This window comes from Morus notabilis, unplaced genomic scaffold, assembly GCF_000414095.1.
Source record: "Morus notabilis unplaced genomic scaffold, ASM41409v2 Scaffold46, whole genome shotgun sequence".
Classification (NCBI taxonomy): domain Eukaryota; kingdom Viridiplantae; phylum Streptophyta; class Magnoliopsida; order Rosales; family Moraceae; genus Morus; species Morus notabilis.
The window spans coordinates 180,284-202,610 of record NW_010365505.1 but is presented as its reverse complement, the minus strand read 5'-3'; the positions used below and the strand labels follow the sequence as shown (position 1 = coordinate 202,610).

The window sequence follows — 22,327 nt, the reverse complement described above, 5'->3', positions numbered from 1 at the left end:
TAAGGCACAAAACTTGGAAGTTGGTTTCATTTAATGTTAGAACACTCTTGACAGGCCCAAGAAGCGGTAGTGTCTCGTCTTTGAAAATTGTTTACAGAGAAAAAATGAGAATTTATCTAAGTCGGATTTTTACATCTTACTTTTAATAAATATTCTTTTATTAATATAATTATTTAATTAAAAAAATTATAAATTAAGAATAAATAGTAAATATCCTAACTCATATACTTTCTAAGGGTCTTTATTACGATTAGGTATTGCGAGACATCCAAGTCAACAAGAGATTATAAACTTATAATTAAGGCGTTAAATTTATGAAATGCTTATTCATTTGGTGGTATTCTAAAAATGATTTTGTTTTGAGTATGAAGATGGAAATGAGAATTTTTAAAAACGGAACAAGGATTGTTTTTGAAGTTGCATTTAGATGATTTTCTAATAAATTAGACTACTAAAAAATGAATCTGGTGTTTAGTTAGTGAGATTTGTGAGTATATATAAAAAATAGAGACATGATTTCAAATAAAAAATAATATAATAAATGAGTTTAAACCTATGAGAATTTAAGGGGTTAAGTTATTTAGAATGGGTTCTAAACCCACTAGGATAGATTCTATACCTATATGCCGTGTACAAAAAAAAAAAAAAAAGAACCAAATATGGATGTTGAAACTTGGAGAACCCATGAAACAAAAGGATCTTCTTCCCTTAATCAAAATTAATTTGTTCACAGTTGTACTAAACATTCGCTATTACAAGACGGGTCCCATATATAACACTTATGGGTGGAGTCCGCCTTCAATTAACGATGGTACTTAGAGCATTTTTCTATTGTAATTTGTAATCTATATAAATACACGGATTATCTTAAATAAGATAACCACAAAAGAAATAAAGGCTTATTCTTTGAGTGAAAAATTTAAAAAAAAGTAACTCGAATTATAATTTTATTTGAGTTCATGTTCTTTTAAGTTTAAACTCGAGTTCAAACTCGAGTTTAGGACTAAAACACGAGTTTAAGTTTTCTCTTCAACTCGAGTTCAGAAACTCGAACTTAAATTAATGGACAGTATTTTTTCTATTCTTAAAAATGCTATAACTTTTTCGTTTTAATTTTGATTAAGATGATTTTTTTTTCTATGCATTGACAACGAAAAGACGAATAAAATCCGACTCATATACCCTATTAAAATTTTTCATCAGCATTGAATTTTTTTTTAAATACTCTCTAAATACAAATTTAAGTTTTGACTCACTTAAACACAAACTCAAAAAGATTCTTATCTCAAACCATAACTCAAATATACACAACCAAATACAAACTCAAGTTACAAGTTCAATTCAAATTATAACTTAAATTTAACTTAAAAAATTATACTCAAGTTAAACCCTAAAAAACAAGCCCTATGTAATTTATATAAATGGTCCCCAATTTTTTAGTAGGTGATAATTTAATTCTTAATTTTTTATCTACAAAACGATCTTAATCTTCTTCTTCCTCGAATTCCCTGTTCGGTACCTCAGTTCTTCTTCTTCTTCTGTCCTCTCCGGCAAAAGCCCAACGGGAGAAACGACATCCATCGGGTGTTCCTCGGCTGCCCGGGCGTCGGCAAGGGAACCGCGACGACCAAACCCACTTCCACCACGATCCTGCCTCTGGCGGACCCTTCGATGAAAATGGAAAATCCTACGAAGAAGATGTTGGGAACGATGATGATGGAGGAATTTTCGCATCGGACGGACTGATATCTCTAATTCATGGTTTCTAAATTGAGCTTTTTGATCTGTTTGTTCAAAGATATGCGGAGACAGAGCATTTCTTATTTTGCTTCTTTTTTCCGAAATACAAAGACGTAGTTTGGGAAAATTTTGTAAATGTGGGAGAACATGGTTACCGATAAGCTAAATTTTACTAATATTGATAGGCTGCTTTGTTTGGAGATATGGTTGAATCGCGTACTTTCTGGGATTTTTCTCAAGTTTTTTGTTTAGATTTTCATGAGACTTTGAGATTTTTTTTTTTTTTGAGATATGGTTGAATCTGGGCTGCTGCTACTGATTTCGGTGGATTTAGATCATTGACTTTGAGATTTTTTTTTCTTTGAGTAATTTGAGTTTGAGATTTCATCCATGGCCGACGTGGGGGATATTTGTTTGGAAAAGAAATACCAGATAAAGATCGAGAAGATGGAGAAGAAAGAGAAAGTATTTAAATTAAATGAGGACCATGAGGAGATTAAAAAAAAAGTTACTGTAGGATCCGAGCTTCTTTGTTGCCGAACAGGGAAGAGAACATCCGACTGAACAACAAACCCATCGCCGTATCTAGCATTTCTTGGTTTCTGTGGAAGCTGAGGAAGAAGAAGGCCCGCATTTTTGTCTTTTAATTGAAAAAAGAAAGACATGATGCTCACATGCAAAATCTCTTAAAAATTTAACAAAATTTAACCAAAAAACCCGAATTATACCTATTTAAAAAGATTAGGGATTATTTTGTCAAAAAAAAATTAACGATTAAACTGTCAATTATTAAAGAGATTAGGTACTATTTGTGCAAATTACCTGGGAAATTTTATACACAGCGAAGATTTACATTCCTTGATGCTTATAGTAAAAGTGGAAATTGCATACTTAAATAAAGAAACGACATTCCGGAAGAAGATGGTAGAAGGTGGCAGAAAGAAAACATCTAATCTTTACCTGTCTTTATCATTGAACTAAGCATGTTCAAGAAGAGACATGATTAGAGATGGGCCTTGAAAGTGCTAGAATTCTCTCGTTTCTTTTACCCTTTTAACTATTCTAATTACATTACTAACTAAAACTCTCCTCTCATCCTTATATATAGACTGTTAGTACACCACATACGTTCATAAACCGATCAGCTTTGTTCACTAAGTCCTGCAAGATCATATTCATTTCTTATACCACTTCCAAGTTTTTTGTTTTTTTGTTTTTGTTTTTTTAAACCTTTTCTCAAAAATGTCTCTCATTCCAAGCATTTTCGGTGGCCGAAGAACCAATGTGTTTGATCCCGTTTCCCTAGACATATGGGACCCCTTTGATGGCTCCTTCAACTCTGCATTGACCACATCGCCTGAAACATCCGCATTTGCCAACACAAGGATTGACTGGAAGGAGACCCCGGAAGCCCATGTTTTCAAAGCCGATGTCCCGGGCCTGAAGAAAGAAGAGGTGAAAGTGGAGGTTGAGGAAGGCAGAATCCTCCAGATCAGTGGCGAGAGGAGCAAAGAGCAGGAGGAGAAGAACGACAAGTGGCACCGCGTCGAGCGGAGCAGCGGCAAGTTCCTCCGCAGATTCAGGCTGCCGGAAAATGCGAAGACCGATCAGGTCAAAGCTAGCCTGGAGAATGGAGTGCTGACTATTACTGTTCCTAAGGAGGACGGAAAGAAGCCTGAAGTCAAGCCTGTTGAGATCTCTGGATAGATATAATCATAACTTTATGAAATTTGGTTCCCTGGCCTTATGTTGAGTTTTCTGTTATTCCGAATAAATACTGTCCAGCGCTTGTGTTTGTGTGAAATAGTGGTTCGAATTTGTATGATGTGAAAACAGTTTGCAACATGTTATGAATTGAAAGTGTTGGGATTTGTTTCCTAATTTATGTATTGATTGTAATCGGATTTGATTGGCATTATTTTGGGAATGTTTTGCTGGGATGATTGCGTTTAAAAATGTCTATGCAACTGGCAAGTTTCTTTTGACAGATTTCAAAAAAATCCAGAAACTTGTTTTAATTTCTATTTTTCTAAGTCAACTATTGATTCAAATATGGAAAATTGATTTGATTGAGATTTCATAGCTGGATGATCTTCCTCTGCCTCTTAAGAACGTGTCCAGGTTCATATATCAGTTTTGAGAAGATTTCAGAATTAAAAGAAGATTGATTCGTCTGGTTTTGGAAAAGTTGGCCGTAACAGCTATGTTGCAGTGTTGTTGCAACAAGATCTGCAACAGATGTGGTTCAGCGAATTAATTGAAGATGTGTCAAGCTATTCACAGCTTGCTTATTTATTGAAAGTGTTCCTTAAGTCTTTGTACGCCTCTTGATGAGTTTTGGCTGGGTTGTGAGACAGGGGTGAATTCTTTGCAGATTTTTGGATTCTTCATGCTTAATCATGTTATTTTTACAACGAAGAAACTACAAGTAGAAAAGCCTCTATGGTTTCTATTCCTCACCTAATCAGAATCAGCCCTCCATGGTTAGCAAAACCAACTGAACTTTTTCGGAATCCCAATTAATTAATAACTGTTTTTCTAGCTCTTTGCTTTTTCAACGAAAGCCTACAGACATATGCTTTGTCTTTAATCTTCAGATTATTTCTTTTGAATAAGAAATATTGAAGTAGTAATAGGTGAAAAGACTATCTCTAATGTAAATGTTAATTTTAAATGTATATTTGCCACTAAAAAGTACACTAGTTTAATACACATATAAATAAGCCGTTGTTCGGCCCTGTAGCTGGAGTATGTTACAAAAATTCCTCAGTCGCAAAGGTGACGGGCATAACTTACTACAAATATAAAGCGTACACATATCTATTGTTTTCTCTTTCTTTTCTCAGCAACATCCTTCGTACAGATTGATGAACCACTTCCACTGCAGTTGAAGATCAAATGAAGAAGAGAATCAAATTTGGAAAAAGGAAAAGAAGAAAAAATAAGTACATTCTATAATTAATCTTGGTTGCAATTTTGGAAACCAGTATGAGGGTTGTCAATGCGGCGAGTGACGGCTGGCGGGTCCCTGTCCCGTATTCTAGAATTAAAAATTCTTGTTAGAGGAGCTATTCGTATACTCTATCTATTTATCCATTACTAGTTTTAAAAAAGCTTACAACATTATCAAACGTCAAAGAAAATTTTATTAAATTGATTAGAATATATGTAATCGAGACGGGCGGAAGCGGGAGAGGTTTGCCGATCCCCGTCCCACTCTCAAATTGGGGCCAAATTTTTAACCCCATACCCGCCCATGCTCCCATACATGTCCTATTAAGGGTAGGTAAAATTGTCATTCTTACCAGTCTCGTCTCAAGAATTGGAACATAAAAGAAATTGGTTTATTGAGAACCAATCCTCAGGACAAACTCCATTGATAAGCTCTACGAGCTAAGGACTAAACAAAACTTTCTCAATGACAATTATCTAGTCTGAACCTTTTCAAGGACTACTAATGGATTGTTGTTGCCGTGAGAATGCTTTTGTTCTGCTTCAGCAATCCTACCTGGTCAATTTGTTGTGTTGCGTTGGATGTGTGGTCACATGAGTAAAAAATTGGGTTGAAAAGAATTGAGTTAAGCATTTTCCATTTAATTGGTGGACTCTGAGACTTTTAAAGTGACGAAAAGAATGGGAGGCGTAATGACAGTAATGATCCTCTTTTTCTTAAAAAAGAAAAACAAAAAACCTTCACAAGAACAAAACATCACCTATATCCTCTTTTACAACCAAAATGATAGCAACTACTAATAAACGGCAAAGGAAATATCAAAACTAAAGAAACACTATCAACTAAATTAACTTCAACAAACGACAAGCAGCTTCTCCCTACATCACTTTGTATTCTTATAGTTTTGTAACTTTACGTGTTTTTTTTTTTTTTTTTACATGAGGTTTAGTTCATGGATTCAGAATTATGATTTAGAACCAATTTTTATTTACGTGTGTTTTTTGTGAGAGAAAATACTATAGCGAATCACGAACCATGATTCAAATCATGACACGAATACACCAACCAAACGCATAATTAAGTTATTCTCCTCATGTCCCTTTTTTTAGAATTTTTTTGTCATTTCCCATTTCTTCTTGTTCTTTAGCCATCCTTTCTCATGTATTGTTGTTTTCGTTATGTCCCTTTTTCTTTTGGCTAGACTTTTGTGTCATTGTTTATTCTTCTACTCCCCTTTATTGTCGTTTTTCCGTATTCTATCGTTTCCTACTTCATTGTGGTTCCATATTTTGCCTTTTTCCTTTTTATTATCGTCGTTTTTGTGTTTTCCATGTATTTTCGTTTATAATGTAATCGTTTTCTGCTTTGATGTCGTTTTGCGTTCTTGTACCATTCCTGCGTCTTTTCTTTCATCATGTTGTTTTTAACATAAAATCTCACTTCCCAACCCAAATTAAAAATTTAAATTGTATATGTGTGAGAAAAATATTATAATAAAAAAAATAATATTAAGGATATTAATTCAAATCTCAATTTTTGTATACTAATTAATATAATATGTGAATTGTTATTTTTTTTATTAGTAGATATTTGTAATATTATCACGTAAATTAATAAAAAAAATTACATTTATAAATAAAAGATAACAACTTATCTATCACATAAATTAATAATAAAAATTAATATTTGAGTTAGTACCGCGTCAATTAAAGTGTACCTAGCATTACTCAAAAATAAAAAAAATGCAGGCGGTTGAACCCCTTTAATAAAGACAGATATTCCAAAGAAGGTCGTAGAAGGTGGCAGAAAGAAAACCATCAACTCTATCGCTCACTGTTATTGAACTAATTCTAATAGCATGTTCAAGAAGGGACATGATTAGAGATGGGCCTTGAAAGTGCTAGAATTCTCTCTCTTTTCTCTTACTCTTCTAACTATTCTAAACCGAACCAACCAGAATTGTCCACTCATCCTTATATATAGGCTGTTTGTATCACGCCTTCAATCAACATTCATAAATTGATCAGCTTTGTTCACTAGTTCTCCAACAAGATCATATCCATTTCCCAACACTTTTTAAGTTTTTCTTTTTGGATTCTCTCAAATATGTCTCTCATTCCAAGCATTTTTGGTGGCCGAAGAACCAATGTGTTTGATCCCGTCTCTCTAGACATATGGGATCCCTTTGATGGCTTCTTCAACTCTGCGTTGGCCACAGTGCCTCCCTCCGCAAAAGAAACATCTGCATTTGCCAACACAAGGATTGACTGGAAGGAGACCCCGGAAGCCCATGTTTTCAAAGCCGATGTCCCGGGCCTGAAGAAAGAAGAGGTGAAAGTGGAGGTTGAGGAAGGCAGAATCCTCCAGATCAGTGGCGAGAGGAGCAAAGAGCAGGAGGAGAAGAACGACAAGTGGCACCGCGTCGAGCGGAGCAGCGGCAAGTTCCTCCGCAGATTCAGGCTGCCGGAAAATGCGAAGACCGATCAGGTCAAAGCTAGCCTGGAGAATGGAGTGCTGACTATTACTGTTCCTAAGGAGGACGGAAAGAAGCCTGAAGTCAAGCCTGTTGAGATCTCTGGATAGATATAATCATAACTTTATGAAATTTGGTTCCCTGGCCTTATGTTGAGTTTTCTGTTATTCCGAATAAATACTGTCCAGCGCTTGTGTTTGTGTGAAATAGTGGTTCGAATTTGTATGATGTGAAAACAGTTTGCAACATGTTATGAATTGAAAGTGTTGGGATTTGTTTCCTAATTTATGTATTGATTGTAATCGGATTTGATTGGCATTATTTTGGGAATGTTTTGCTGGGATGATTGCGTTTAAAAATGTCTATGCAACTGGCAAGTTTCTTTTGACAGATTTCAAAAAAATCCAGAAACTTGTTTTAATTTCTATTTTTCTAAGTGTTTTTTTTTTTTTTTTTTTTGGGAAAAAAGTTGTTCGTTTTTCTTTGCAGATTTTTGGATTCTTCATGCTTAATCATGTTATTTTTACAATGAAGAAACTACAAGGAGAAAAGCCTCAATGCTTTCTATTCCTCACCTAATCAGAATCAGCCCTCCATGGTTAGCAAAACCAACTGAACTTTTCCGGAATCCCAATTAATTAATAACTGTTTTTCTAGCTCTTTGCTTTTTCAACGAAAGCCTACAGACATATGCTTTGTCTTTAATCTTCAGATTATTTCTTTTGAATAAGAAATATTGAAGTAGTAACAGGTGAAAAGACAATCTCTGATGTAAATGTTAATTTTAAATGTATATTTGCCACTAAAATGTACACTAATTTAATACACATATAAATAAGCCGTTGTTCGGCCCTGTAGCTGGAGTATGTTACTAAAATTCCTCAGTCGAAAAGGTGACGGGCATAACTTACTACAAATATAAAGCGTACACATATATATTGTTTTCTCTTTCTTTTCTCAGCAACATTCTTCGTACAGATTGATGAACCACTTCCACTGCAGTTGAAGATCAAATGAAGAAGAGAATCAAATTTGGAAAAAGGAAAAGAAGAAAAAAGAAGTACATTCTATAATTAATCTTGTTTGCCATTTTGGAAGCCAGTGGATGACGGATGGCAGGTCCCTATCCCCGTATTCTATTCTCATTTTGTCCGTCGTATGCTTCTCTATACCTGTTTAATTTTAGACGAGTAAGAATTAAGAACTCTCACTAGGGGAGTTACTCACATACTCTATCTATTTATCTAGTAAGAGTATAAAAAAAGCTTACGACATTATCAATCTTCAGGATAAACTCCATTGATAAGCTCTACGAGCTAAGGACTAAATTAAGCTTGCTTAATTACAATTATCTAGTCTGAACCTTTTCAAGGAGTTCTAATGGATTGGTGTTACCGTGAGAATGCTTTTGTTCTTCTTCAACAATCCTACCTGGCCAATATATTGTGTTGCGTTGGGTGTGTAGTGGCATGAGAAAAGAACTGAGTTAGGCATTTTCCTTTTCATTGGTGGATTCTGAGACTTTCAAAGTGGTGAAAGGAATGAGAAGCATAACGACACTAATAATCCTCTTTTTATTAAAAAATAAAATAAAAAACCTTCACAAGAACAAAACATCCATCACCTATATCCTCTTTTACAACCAAAACGACTGCAACTACTAATAAACGGCAAAGGAAATATCAAAACTAAAGAAACACTATCAACTAAATCAACTTCAACAAACGACAAGCAGCTTCTCCCTACACCACTTTGTATTCTTATTATTTTGTAACTTTTCGTTTGTTGTTGTTTCCTTATGCTTTTGTTTTTTACGTGTTCTTTTTTTTTTTTTTAAGTTATTCTCTTCATGTCCCTTTTTTTAAAATTTTTTTGTCATTTCCCATTTCTTCTTGTTCTTTAGCCATCCTTTCTCATGTATTGTTGTTTTCCTTATGTCCGTTTTTCTTTTGGCTAGACTTTTATGTCTTTGTTTATTCTTCTACTCGCCTTTATTGTCGTTTTTCCGTATTCTGTCGTTTCCTACTTTATTGTGGTTCCATATTTTGCCTTTTTCCTTTTTATTATCGTCGTTTATGTGTTTTCCATGTATTGTCGTTTATAATGTAGTCGTTTTCTACTTTGATGTCGTTTTGCATTCCTGTACCATTCCTGCATCTTTTCTTTCATCAATCAAGTTGTTTTTAACATAAAATGTCACTTCCCTATTCTATAGTCTTCTGCACACATCCCTAGGTATGTTTATTTCACAACCCAAATTAAAAATTTGAGTTGTATATGTGTGAAAAAAACATTATAATGAAAATAATAATAATATTATTATTAAGGGCATTAATTCAAATCTCAATTTTTGTGTACTAATTAATTTGGTATATGAATTGTCATTTTTTTATTAGTAGGTATTTAAAATATTATCACGTCAATTAATAAAAGAGATTACACCTATTAATAAAAGATAACAACTCACGTATCACAATAATTAATAATAAAAATTAAGATTTGAGTTAGTACCTCGTCAATTAATGTGTCCCTAGCATTACTAAAAAAATGCACCCCATTAAGGAAGACAGATATTCGAAAGAAGATCGTAGAAGGTGGCAGAAAGAAAACCGTCAACTCTATCGCTCACTGTTATTGAACTAATTCTAATAGCATGTTCAAGAAGGGACATGATTAGAGTTGGGCCTTGAAAGTGCTAGAATTCTCTCTTTTTTCTCTTACTCTCTAACTATTCTAATACCGAACCAACCAGAATCGTCCTCTCATCCTTATATATAGGCTGTTTGTACCACCCCTTCAATCAACATTCATAAATTGATCAGTTTTGTTCACTAGTTCTCCAACAAGATCATATCCATTTCCCAACACTTTTTAAGTTTTTGTTTTTAGATTCTCTCAAACATGTCTCTCATCCCAAGCATTTTTGGTGGCCGAAGAACCAATGTGTTTGATCCCGTCTCTCTAGACATATGGGATCCCTTTGATGGCTTCTTCAACTCTGCGTTGGCCACCGTGCCTCCCTCCGCAAGAGAAACATCTGCATTTGCCAACACAAGGATTGACTGGAAGGAGACCCCGGAAGCCCATGTTTTCAAAGCCGATGTCCCGGGCCTGAAGAAAGAAGAGGTGAAAGTGGAGGTTGAGGAAGGCAGAATCCTCCAGATCAGTGGCGAGAGGAGCAAAGAGCAGGAGGAGAAGAACGACAAGTGGCACCGCGTCGAGCGGAGCAGCGGCAAGTTCCTCCGCAGATTCAGGCTGCCGGAAAACGCGAAGACCGATCAGGTGAAGGCTAGCCTGGAGAATGGAGTGCTGACTGTTACCATTCCTAAGGAGGAGGAGGAGGAGAAGAAGCCTGAAGTCAAGCCTGTTGAGATCTCTGGCTAGATATAATCATAACTTTATAAAATTTGGTTCCCTGGCCTTCTGTTGAGTTTTCTGTTATTCCGAATAAATACTGTCTAGCGCTTGTGTTTGTGGGAAATAGTGATTTGAATTCTTATGACGTGAAAAGAGTTTGCAACATGTTATGAATTGAAAGAGGGTTTTTTTTTAAAGGGAAAAAAGTTGTTCGTTTTTCTTTGCAGATTTTTGGATTCTTCATGCTTAATCATGTTATTTTTACAATGAAGAAACTACAAGGAGAAAAGCCTCAATGCTTTCTATTCCTCACCTAATCAGAATCAGCCCTCCATGGTTAGCAAAACCAACTGAACTTTTCCGGAATCCCAATTAATTAATAACTGTTTTTCTAGCTCTATGCCTTTTCAGCGAAAGCCTACAGACATATGCTTAGTCTTTAATCTTAGATTATTTCTTTTGAATAAGAAATATTGAAGTAGTAATAGGTAAAAAAGACTATCTCTAATGTAAATGTTAATCTCAAATATATATTCACCACCAAAAAGTACACTAAAATTCACATATCTATTGTTTTCTCTTCTTTTCTCAGCAACATACAAATGAGCCGTTGTTCGGCCCTGTAGCTGGAGTACGTTACTAAAATTCCTCATTTGCAAAGGTGACGGGCATAACTTACTACAAATATAAAGCGTACACATATCTATTGTTTTCTCTTCTTTTCTCAGCAACATTCTTCGTACAGATTGATGAACCACTTTCACTGCAGTTGAAGATCAAATGAAGAAGAGAACCAAATTTGGAAAAAGGAAAAGAAGGAAAAAAAAAGTACATTCTATAATTAATCTTGTTTGCCATTTTGGAAGCCTGTCTGAGGGATGGCAATGGGGCAGGTGACGGGTCCCCACCCCCGTATTCTATTCTCATTTTGTCCCTCATATGTTTTTCTATACCCGTTTAATTTTAGAAGAGATAAGAATTAGGTAAAATTATCATTCTTACCAGTCTCGTCTCAGGAATTGAAACATTAAAGAAATTGGTTTATTGAGAACCAATCCTCAGGATAAACTCCATTGATAAGCTCTACGAGCTAAGGACTAAACAAAACTTGCTCAATGACAATTATCTAGTCTGAACCTTTTCAAGGACTACTAATGGATTGTTGTTACCGTGAGAATGCTTTCGTTCTTCTTCAGCAATCCTACCTGGTCAATAGTGTGGTGGTATGAGTGAAAACTTGGTTCATCGTTTGAAAAGAATTGAGTTAAGCATTTTCTTTTTCATTGGTGGTCTCTGAGACTTTCAAAGTGACATTTTCTTTTTCATTGGTGTTTCTGAGACTTTCAAAGTGACAAAAGGAATGAGAGGTGACAGTAATGATCCTCTTTTTATTAGAAAAGAAAAGTAAAAAACCTTCACAAGGACAAAACATCACATATATCCTCTTTTACAACCAAAACGACAGCAACTACTAATAAACGGCGAAGGAAATATCAAAACTACAGAAACACTATCAACTAAATTAACTTCAACAAACGACAAGCAGCTTCTCCCTACATACATCACTTTGTATTCTATTATTTTGTAACTTTTCGTTGTTGTTTTCTTATGGTTTTGTTTTTTACGTGTTCTTTTTTGTTTTTTTTTTTTTTGTTTTTTATAGTTATTCTCTTCATGTCCCTTTTTTTTTTTTAAATTTTTTTGTCATTTCCCATTTCTTCTTGTTCTTTAGACATCCTTTCTCATGTATTGTTGTTGTTTTCTTTATGTCCGTTTTTCTTTCGGCTAGACTTTTATGTCTTTGGTTATGCTTGTACTCCCCTTTATTGTCGTTTTTCCGTATTCTGTCGTTTCCTACTTTATTGTGGTTCCATATTTTGCCGTTTCCTTTTTATTATCGTCGCTTATGTGTTTTCCATGTATTGTCGTTTATAATGTAGTCGTTTTCTACTTTGATGTCGTTTTTCATTCTTGTACCATTCCTACATCTTTTCTTTCATCATGTTGTTTTTAACATAAAATGTCACTTACCTATTCTATAGTCTTCTGCGCAGATCCCTATATGTTTATTTCACAACCCAAATTAAAAATTTGAGTTGTACATTATAATAAAAAAAAAGAAAAAAATGATGTTAGGGACATTAATTCAAATTATAATTTTTATATACTAATTAATGTGGTATGTGAATTGTTATTTTTTCATTAGTAGATATTTAAAATATTGTCACATCAATTAATAAAAGAGATTACATCTATCAATAAAAAATAACAAAACTCATATATCACATCAATTGATATAAAAAATTAAGATTTGAGTTAGTAACTCGTCAATTAATGTGTCCCTAGCATTACTAAAAAAATGCAGGCGGTTGAACCCCATTAAGGAAGACAGATATTCGAAAGAAGATCGTAGAAGGTGGCAGAAAGAAAACCGTCAACTCTATCGCTCTCTGTTATTGAACTAATTCTAATAGCATGTTCAAGAAGGGACATGATTAGAGATGGGCCTTGAAAGTGCTAGAATTCTCTCTCTTGAAAGTGCTAGAATTCTCTCTCTTTTCTCTTACTCTCTAACTATTCTAATACCGAACCAACCAGAATCGTCCTCTCATCCTTATATATAGGCTGTTTGTACCACCCCTTCAATCAACATTCATAAATTGATCAGTTTTGTTCACTAGTTCTCCAACAAGATCATATCCATTTCCCAACACTTTTTAAGTTTTTGTTTTTAGATTCTCTCAAACCCACATTGTCGTCACTAACGGTTCAACCCGACCAATTTTTATTGTTGTCGCTAATGGTAAATAAGTCAATTCAATTTTATAAAATTTTAAAAATTAAGTCGAATCAATTTTGTAAAATTTTAAAATTTTTTAGCGACGACAAATTCAAAATAGTCATTGTTAAAGGATTTAATGACGTCATCAAAGTTTTGTTTCTGGTATCCAATTATAGCGATGACAAGCTGTCGTCACTAGAAAACTTTTAGCGATAGATTTATAGTGACGACATATCGTCGTTAAAGCTTTTATAGCGTCAACATGTCGATTTATAGCAACTGCAATTGTCATTGTTAAAGGGTCAATTTCTTGTAGTGATAATAACACTGTCGCTGTAATTAGTCTGTAACAACCCATAATTGTGTCCAAGCAGAGTTTCAGTAATACTAGATACAATCTGGTACAATTTAGTTGTCGGTAATCCATAACATATGGTGTATGGGTTGTAGTTTTTCTAAGAGACAGAAGGAAAAGTATTTCAAATTAGTAGTTTTCATATTGAGAATTCAGTTTGCTTCTAACTTTCAAACATATATTCCATGTAGATTTGAAACCCTAAAAGGAATATGTGTTCAATTATAATTAATATTGCAGAATCTTTTGATCAGACACACACACACATATATATATATATATATACATATATATATACATATATATATATATATATATACACACACACACACACACACATACATATGAGGTAATATTCAATAACTCTTAGAAACAACAATCTTCATTGATGCCACGAAAAAATGAAAAACTAAACAAATTTTTCAAACGACTCTATGAAGCCTTAATCTGGCAAGCAGTAATGAACTAAATACAATTGGTCAACCAACACTTTGCTAATCGTTCAATGTGTCTAGTTATTATACACAAGATTAATACAAGGCTAAAATTCAATGCTGTTTGGTTTCTCTCTCACAGTCTGTGTTAATTCCCAATAAACAATATCCAGTACTTATGTACTTATGTTTGTGTGTAAGACTCGTTTGAGTTTGTACGATGTGAGAAAAAAAAAAATTTGCAGCTTTTGTTTTTTGTTTTTGTTTTTCCTTAAATTGAGTGTCCATTCTGCTTTGCAGTTGGTAATCTTTTGCACTTGGTTATTCTGAGGATTTCTTCATTTCACGCTTGTCCATTATAGCCATACAATATATATATATATATATATATACATATATACATATATATATATATACATATATACATATATATATATACACACACACACACACACACACACACACATACATATGAGGTAATATTCAATAACTATTAGAAACAACAATCTTCATTGATGCCACGAAAAAATGAAAAACTAAACAAATTTTTCAAACGACTCCATGAAGCCTTAATCTGGCAAGCAGTAATGAACTATATACAATTGGTCAACCAACACTTTGCTAATCGTTCAATGTGTCTAGTTATTATACACAAGATTAATACAAGGCTAAAATTTAATGCTGTTATGTTAGATCAGAAAAACTTCCAGCTAGTATTGCTGCTGCACATGCTCAATACTTTGCAGTCCGTAAAAACTACCGTTTTTCCAATGACATAAACTCTTTCACATTTTGCAAAATACCTTTGTCATGTGGATTGGTAAATCTTATTTCTGTAGAGCTTTGTCCTGGATGAGCGGAATATAGGATGTCAAAAAAATGCAAAAGTTAAAAAATTGTGCTTTGAACATTAGAATGCATATATACCTGGTTGGTATTGAACAATCAACTGGAACTCAGGATACTTCTTCCAGTTCACCTAGAGGGGGGAAAGGCAACAAACAACGGTAAGAGCTTGTTTGGTAGGTGGGAAAAGTGGAAGGAGGGAGGGGCGAGGGAATAAAGTTGAATGATTTTGAGACCCATGACTGTTTGGTAGGAGAGAAAATAGAAGCGAATAGATAGCGATTTTAATCTCTCACAATGTGAAGCGATTAGAAGAGCGAATCCAGAGAAAGGTCCTCTCTTTCCTCCCCATTTCCCTCACCTATGTTACATACCATTCTTTCCTTCCTATTTATTTTCCTCTTACCAATAATTCAAGCAATCAATGCATTTAAGGAAGGAAAATAATGCATTCTATATCAGTTATCACATAGCAATACGTACCCACTCATCGGTTCTGATGTTGAAGCATATGCCATATAAATGCCATGTGAAAAATGCCACCTGCCATACCAATTGGAGAATAGAGAAAATCCTTGTGCTGACAGCCAAATTTTCTGAGAGGCTAGTCTGTGCAGTTGATTACACAACGCTCCATCAGTAATGAAACAATGGGTACAAAATAAATGCAGCCCTCCGAAAAGCAATACGATAAAAGCAATTATACCTCTGAACTAAGCATGCTTGACGTCCCAGATTTTACTGCATCTGCAATAGAAGCGCAATACAAAAATGAAAAACGAAACAAAAAATTTAGAAAAATAGAAGTATAAAGAAAAAGTAATCTTCGAAAATGAAGGCAAATGCGGGGGAAAAAGAAAGCTGTAGATTAAGGACATGCATGTGATCAAAAGCCAATTGACAACAAAATGTTACAATATTTTAACGAGGCAGGACTCGAAAGAAGTGAGAAATCAGTTCCAATAAAATGATATAGATCACTACACTTTCCATGGGTGCATGACAGAACATTAACTTACACTCAGAAGAGCAAGCCAGATAACAAGCTTCAGTAACAAGGAACCCAACCAAAAGAACCATGAAAAGGAGATAATTTTTTTGACCTGCAAACAAACCAACCATATCAGCTGTTAACTCCTACGGTATTCAAACATGCTCAACATGAAAAGTAGTTTAAAGCCAGCTTAGGAGGAGATCATAGCATCACACAAATTTGTGACTAGTATAAAGGGGTCAGATATGAAAAAACTGGTGGAGAATGCTAAAATTTCATTGTCAGTACCAATGCAGTTTCCAAAAGCAGGACAATGATGGTCAAAACCCTTTATGTACCCTTTGCAAATCTTGCAATATCTCACCCTCCTCCCAAAATCAGAATCCTGGAAAGAAAAAAACAGAAAAAACATTCACCCTCCTCAGTACTCCATATGAAATCGACTCTAACAATATAATTCACTGCATTCCTTCTACTTCTTTGAAGCCTATCTACATTGCTCATTATCACCCTAAGAAGGGACAGAACAAGATTTATTAATATCAACGAGACCTTCTGTCCTTTAGATTGAATTTGGAATAAAGAAAAGCATTTCAGTGGATTCATTGCAAAAGCCACATATTGAAAAATCGCCAATCCCTCCCCAGAAAAGAAACGGGGAAATTATTGCCTATGATACTATAGGAACTTAGGCTCCGTTCATTTCACCGATTCGAGTTTAGAATTTGAGTTTTGCTACAGTAAAAAGCTCTTAAAAACAGTAACATCTAACTTTTTTGCTACAGTAAAAAGTTATCACGTAAAATCACATCTCAACTCGAATAAGCGAACTGAACGGGCCCTTAATCAGAACTAGTCAAGTTTATCACCTCATTATGAGCAGTAATAATTTCAGAAGCTGAACTCTCCACAAGTTTGTCTGAAAAGGAAGGCTCAACCAAACCAGGATCACTTTTTAGCATACTGCCAATAAGAATAGCTACTTTAGTATTTGGTTGATCTCATCTTTTTATGCATTTTTTTTTCTTTTTTTTTTAAAAAAAAAAAAAAAAAAAAAAAAAAAAAGAACAGAAGAACAACCTACACAGACCAGTGAGGAGCAATACAACTTCTCCATTAAAGACAACGTCCATTACAAGTGATAAACCTACGGCAAAAAAATTGACACAGGAAGCTTAAATACATGCCCAACTCTACACAGATATTATTCTTCGGGGACATAAAAGTTTGTACCTTTTCGGATAATAAGGACGTAAAAACACCAAATGAACAGTATATTGAAGAAAACCAAAGCTGGGGCCGACGCATGGATACCAAGAAGCCGTCTGAACAGCCCACCAAGACCCACTACCACCAGCATCAGAACAACTGTTGTACAACATCAAAAACGAAAATTAAAAACGACCCTTTTGATTTTCCATGATGATCTAATAGACAAGAAGATTTAGAAGAGAAAAGAAAGGAGACCTGAGAGCGAGAGTTGGATGAGAAGGGGCGAGGTAGGGAGGAAGCGAGGGACCAAGGATAGCGCGAACTGAGTGAGCAGAACCATCGTACAAGAAACCACGCATCGTCCAGTTAAGCTCGGCCAAGATAATCGCTTCCTCTGACTCTGCAATGGAACCATTTTCCTTGCCCACCACAAAGTTCGTCGCTTTAGTGCGTTTTTGGTGCTTGTGGTTGTCGTTGATGATGAGTTAAACTGATAAATATCTCTCGGGGGGAAACAAGAGTTCATTAAATACATTGATTTGTTAGTGGAAATTAATTTTTTATTTTTCAACTGTTAATTTTGTACAGAAATTGTATACTTTTTTAATCTAAAACGAATTTAATTAAATCTAACAATCACAAATTAAACTTACTGGTAGAGAAGTCTACTGGAAAAATTCCTCGTCAGTATTAGTATTTTTTGTTTTGTTTTAAACATTATTAATGCTGAACTATCATGACATTTGAACTTTTATTTATTTATTTATTTATTTTGATCTTTTGGTTTAGGGAAAAAAGTTCATGTAATTTTCATTTTCTTTTAATAAAAGATTACAAGTCGGTCACTTGTTTTGATTTAAAAAAAAAAAAATCACCCACTTCATGTAAGTATTTTAGAAATCTTCAATTATCATGTTATAGGAATATATCATTTTTGTTAAAGAAAAAAAATACCATTTACTAAACGTTTCATTAAGAGAACATGATTTTTAAAAAATATATATATAAATAGGGAAATGTACGAGAATAAATTATTTCAAAGGGTTATTGAAGAGGAAAAAAAATTATGAGGGTCAATTTAAAAAAAAAAGAAAAATAAAGTAAAAAAGATAAGAATAGAACAAAGAGGGCAAAAAGAGAAGGAATAGAAGGGAAAAGGAGAGAAAGTTTAAAGAAAAAGAAAAGAAAAAAAGAAAGTGGGTGAGAAGTTTTTTTTTTAGAATAGAATCTGCTATTTTATTAAATAGAATAAGCCTCAAATACAATAATAAATTTTATGATAGTTGGAGTTTCATCTAATTAAGATAGCTCATCATTAATATTAAGAGCATAAGCAGTCAAAATATGGACAGTTTTATTAATTTCTCTATACACATGAATTTCTGAACTTTTTACTTTTTTTTAGGTCTTTTGATTTTGAACAATAAAATTGACAATAAATTTATGTAATTTAATTAAAGTATTTGTGAATCTATCATACCATACTTTAAAATTTTATAGAAATAATTGCATTAATTACAAAATAAACTCTCCGTATTAAGTTTTACTGTCGTTTCCATTGTTCTGTGCTTTTCGTTTTCTGTCATTTGCCATACATCGTCGTTCAATTTATTGCGAGTTCTTCTCGTCGTTTCAATGTCTTGTCGTTTATCGTATGCTGCATTTCCTTGTCATGGTTGTTCATGTGATGTCGTTTTTGATATAGTATCGTTTATTGATGTAGTTTTCTATATATTTCTGTCGTTTTATTAATTTTATATTGGTTCTCGGCCATTACCTGCAATCAGCTTTTGTGCTGACTCCAAACTTTTCTCTTTTCATAGCCCATTGTAATACGTCCGAATTCAAATTAGAAATGGAAATTTTGATTTTGCTGCATAAAAAAGTTGCGTTTTGGTACTTCGGAATCTTCCTGGTTTTGATTCCTTTGCTCTCACTTCTCTCAAATAGCAACAAAAACACTTTTCCAAAATCATCGGCTCAAAGAAAGATAAAACTAAAGTAAAAAAGCTTCCCTACAGAAATGACAAAGTAGAACTCAGACGAGGGTATAAACGATCATTTTCTACAAAAATTGGAACTCAATTCTTGCACGAAATAGTTTATTTTGATAAAAAATTAGTCGCATTTAAAATGTCAAAACCGTTATCAAATAGACTTCTTACGTTTTTTCTAGCCACGAATCATTCCAAGTTTTTGATTGCTTATATCTTGAAAACATTATCTTTAAGAGCTTTTGGAGGAGACTTTGTCCAATCATCATTAGGACATTAGGCATGATAATTCAGATAGTGACACGACGACACAATTTGATACCGACACGAAATTAATAGGTTTGAATTTACTATAAATGTGTTTGGGTCATAATTAGGTTAATGCAATTGACATGATTAATAAATAAGTTGGTTTATGGTTGACCTCTTAACACGAAGTGATACGAATTGACACGATTAATTATATGTGTCATCTACAATCTAATGATATTTGATATAACATGAAAGTTTATATGACATATTCAATCAAAATAATGTGAATTTTAATATTTGTAGATAAAATTCATTTATTTTTCTTAAAGAAAAAGATAAATTAACTAATAAACATGTTAAACCCGTATCGACTGTGTTAAATAAGTTATTATATTAATTATTTATTTAGTATATTAATTTAAACATATTATACGGGTTGATATGATTAACACAATTAATAAATGAGTCGTGTTTAGATTAATATTATTGACACGTTTAAAAAATATATTATGTTTAGATTAATATTTTTGTAACACAATTAATAAACAGATGATACAAATAGGACTCACTGATATAAATTACCACCCTTAATCATCGTATTCATTCATTCATATCGTAAAAGAGGGAGGAAAAAATGAAAATACGTGTCGTCACAGTCGTGTAACGCCATCAAAACTCCCGTGGTTTTATAACTTTTAAGCGGAAAAGCCGTTGCGCAAAACACCAAAACTTCGTTACGGGCGTCTCGTCTCGTTTGAGCTGTACTTGCGGCGCACTCACATGCAGTACCTGCAATGCATCAAACCTGGCAATGCTCCCCTGTCCCCACTTGTGGGACCCACACGTGAGACGGTGGATATACTAGTACTATTTTTTCCCCCCCCAAAAAAAATGAAAATTAGTCCTCTAAGAGATATAACAGTATATATCATTGGGATACCAAATGGACGGCCCTGATTGGTTTCCAAATCCGAGACCGGATCATGTCACGGTGGATAGGAGAGGAGGGTATCATTCTATGCACATCGACCATGTGCCGCAGTTTTCACTCGCTTTTGGGACCCACTTTTTGGGTCCTTAAAACGCCATGGGAGTTGGGACCCACATCTTCCTTATTGGCGCTCGGGATCCGACGGCTCTGACGAGCCGGCGACAGACATTGGTTCTTCTGATTGGCGGTTGGGTACTTGGGTAAGTTTATGGGGCTTTTGGCTTTGCGGCTGTAGAAGCAAAGCCGGGGCTGACGGCCGGATTCCATCCAATGAAACTAACACACCTGTCGAGATCAGATAGACAGAAGCGACGGCCTATCTTACCACCACCCAACCCGTGCATGTGGGGCACGTGTATCTGAGATTTTGATTGTGCAGAACTTGATCGGGCCAGGCCGCTCAGGGATCGGACGTTTCTAATTCTCCTATCGTGGCACGTGGACGGAAGAGATCCTATGCACACAGGGGAAAGGTCAAAGCAATCTAGTTTCCACTTCTTTCACCATTTTATTTTTAATTCTATTTTTTAATGTTCTTAAATCCTATTTATTTTGTTAATTCGAATTTTATTATAGTAAAAAATTCTTACAAACAGTCACATTTAATTTTTTTATTACAATAAAAAATTCTGTTTTAAAATTACATATCAACTCAAATTAATAAACTAAACGAGCACTTAAAATTTAGCAAGCTATTATTCAGAAAAAAAAGCAGAGGAGCTCGTACTTTTTTTTTAGCAAAATAAAGATAAATATAGCGAATAATAAGAAAAAAGTTAGCCTTTTTAGAAAAAAAAGTTAGGTTTATTTTTGTTTTAACTGAGACTATGGCTCCGTTTATTTCACTGGTTTGAGTTTTGTTATAGAAAAAAGCTCTCAGAAACAGTCACATCTAACTTTTTGTTACAATTAAAAACTCTCACATAAAGTCACATATCAACTCGAATCATCGAACTAAATGGCCTCTATATATTAGGATGTTTTCTCCTTAAGATTGTTTCTCACTTCTCATCGTTCTTGATCAAGTAGAATCTAACATGTGGATGATTCTGATTTTGTAAATGATAAATAATCTAACACTACTTATATATAATCCGAAAAAGTCTTTATAATCTTGAAATAAATTATGTTTAATTTTGTGGAAATTTGATTTCTGGAAATATGGCACTTTCAAGAGCCATGCAATTGAGGGGCCCAAAAGAGACAGTTTTATAGAGTGGTCAATGGCGCATTTATTTGTTCTTGACGCAAAATGAGAGACGACTGGCTATCTAAGTTCTAACTATGGTCAGCAAAATAAGAACACTCTTTTTTTTTTTTTTTTTTTTTTCCTCATGTGAAAAATAAGAATATTGACGTTTTGGTCAGGCATCGTATGGAAACATATATGATTTGCTTTTGCACATGGCACGTCAATATAATGTCGTAACCTTTGGTCTTATATTCTTCGCCCAAAAGCAATATCTTCATTTTTTTTTTTTTTTCAATTTTTTGTAATTTCTTTACTTCGCACGTCAAAATCTCCGATACTTTTAACCTTTCTTCCGATTAAAATGAAGGAATAAATGAAAAAAGAAGACAATAACGAGACATAATTTGATAATCTCTAATCGAATACTCAAGTGGACACGCCCACAATCTTAATCAACATTTTCATACCAATATAATTATTTAGCATTAACTAACTAGCTACCTAGCTGTTGTGAATGTTTTCTCAAAACAAAACTATCGGATGCATATTTTTATGTACAATGTCATGTGGTAGTTGAAGGTTGTAATCCACCACTGGCAATTGTTTAAGTTTCCCAACACACTTGATAATTCCTTTGGTTTGGTTTGGTTGCCTACAAATGTTGTTGCGCGTAGCCAACCTATCATTCCCTTTGAGTGCCATAGATAATATATATATATATATATATATATATATATATATATATATATATG

The 22,327-nt window shown here is 34.0% G+C and overlaps 4 protein-coding genes across 4 annotated transcripts; 3 read left to right on the top strand and 1 right to left on the bottom strand.

Annotated features, from left to right (window-relative positions):
• The first annotated feature begins 2,890 nt into the window (after positions 1-2,890).
• Positions 2,891-3,637, top strand: LOC21407922 (17.5 kDa class I heat shock protein). The gene has a single exon (XM_010108156.2). It carries the CDS (start codon positions 2,983-2,985, stop codon positions 3,445-3,447), a length of 465 nt encoding a protein of 154 aa, XP_010106458.1. The 5' UTR covers positions 2,891-2,982; the 3' UTR covers positions 3,448-3,637.
• Positions 3,638-6,581: 2,944 nt separating this feature from the next.
• On the top strand, positions 6,582-7,452 carry LOC21407921 (17.4 kDa class I heat shock protein). Its single transcript, XM_010108155.2, has one exon. It carries the CDS (start codon positions 6,800-6,802, stop codon positions 7,274-7,276), a length of 477 nt encoding a protein of 158 aa, XP_010106457.1. The 5' UTR covers positions 6,582-6,799; the 3' UTR covers positions 7,277-7,452.
• Positions 7,453-9,864: 2,412 nt separating this feature from the next.
• Positions 9,865-10,641, top strand: LOC21407920 (17.4 kDa class I heat shock protein). Its single transcript, XM_010108154.2, has one exon. The coding sequence runs from the start codon at positions 10,068-10,070 to the stop codon at positions 10,548-10,550; it is 483 nt and encodes a 160-aa protein (XP_010106456.1). The 5' UTR covers positions 9,865-10,067; the 3' UTR covers positions 10,551-10,641.
• A 4,033-nt stretch (positions 10,642-14,674) lies between these two features.
• Positions 14,675-17,618, bottom strand: LOC21407919 (probable protein S-acyltransferase 15). Its single transcript, XM_024172350.1, has 10 exons — positions 17,402-17,618; positions 17,168-17,302; positions 17,015-17,081; positions 16,804-16,897; positions 16,223-16,319; positions 15,960-16,043; positions 15,647-15,687; positions 15,424-15,549; positions 15,022-15,073; positions 14,675-14,942 (listed from the first exon to the last, which is right to left on the bottom strand). Exons 1-10 carry the CDS (start codon positions 17,559-17,561, stop codon positions 14,851-14,853), a joined length of 948 nt encoding a protein of 315 aa, XP_024028118.1. The 5' UTR covers positions 17,562-17,618; the 3' UTR covers positions 14,675-14,850.
• Between the last annotated feature and the right edge of the window lie 4,709 nt (positions 17,619-22,327).

Excerpts from the sequence above, each read along its gene's own strand:
- LOC21407922 (XM_010108156.2), top strand. The coding sequence starts at position 2,983 with ATGTCTCTCATTCCAAGCATTTTCGGTGGCCGAAGAACCAATGTGTTT.
- LOC21407921 (XM_010108155.2), top strand. The coding sequence starts at position 6,800 with ATGTCTCTCATTCCAAGCATTTTTGGTGGCCGAAGAACCAATGTGTTT.
- LOC21407920 (XM_010108154.2), top strand. The coding sequence starts at position 10,068 with ATGTCTCTCATCCCAAGCATTTTTGGTGGCCGAAGAACCAATGTGTTT.
- LOC21407919 (XM_024172350.1), bottom strand. The coding sequence starts at position 17,561 with ATGGTTCCATTGCAGAGTCAGAGGAAGCGATTATCTTGGCCGAGCTTA. Across the intron at positions 15,550-15,646 it reads CAAGCATGCTTAGTTCAGAG|ACTAGCCTCTCAGAAAATTT; the intron begins GTATAATTGCTT and ends TCAACTGCACAG. Across the intron at positions 14,943-15,021 it reads GATTGTTCAATACCAACCAG|GACAAAGCTCTACAGAAATA; the intron begins GTATATATGCAT and ends CCGCTCATCCAG.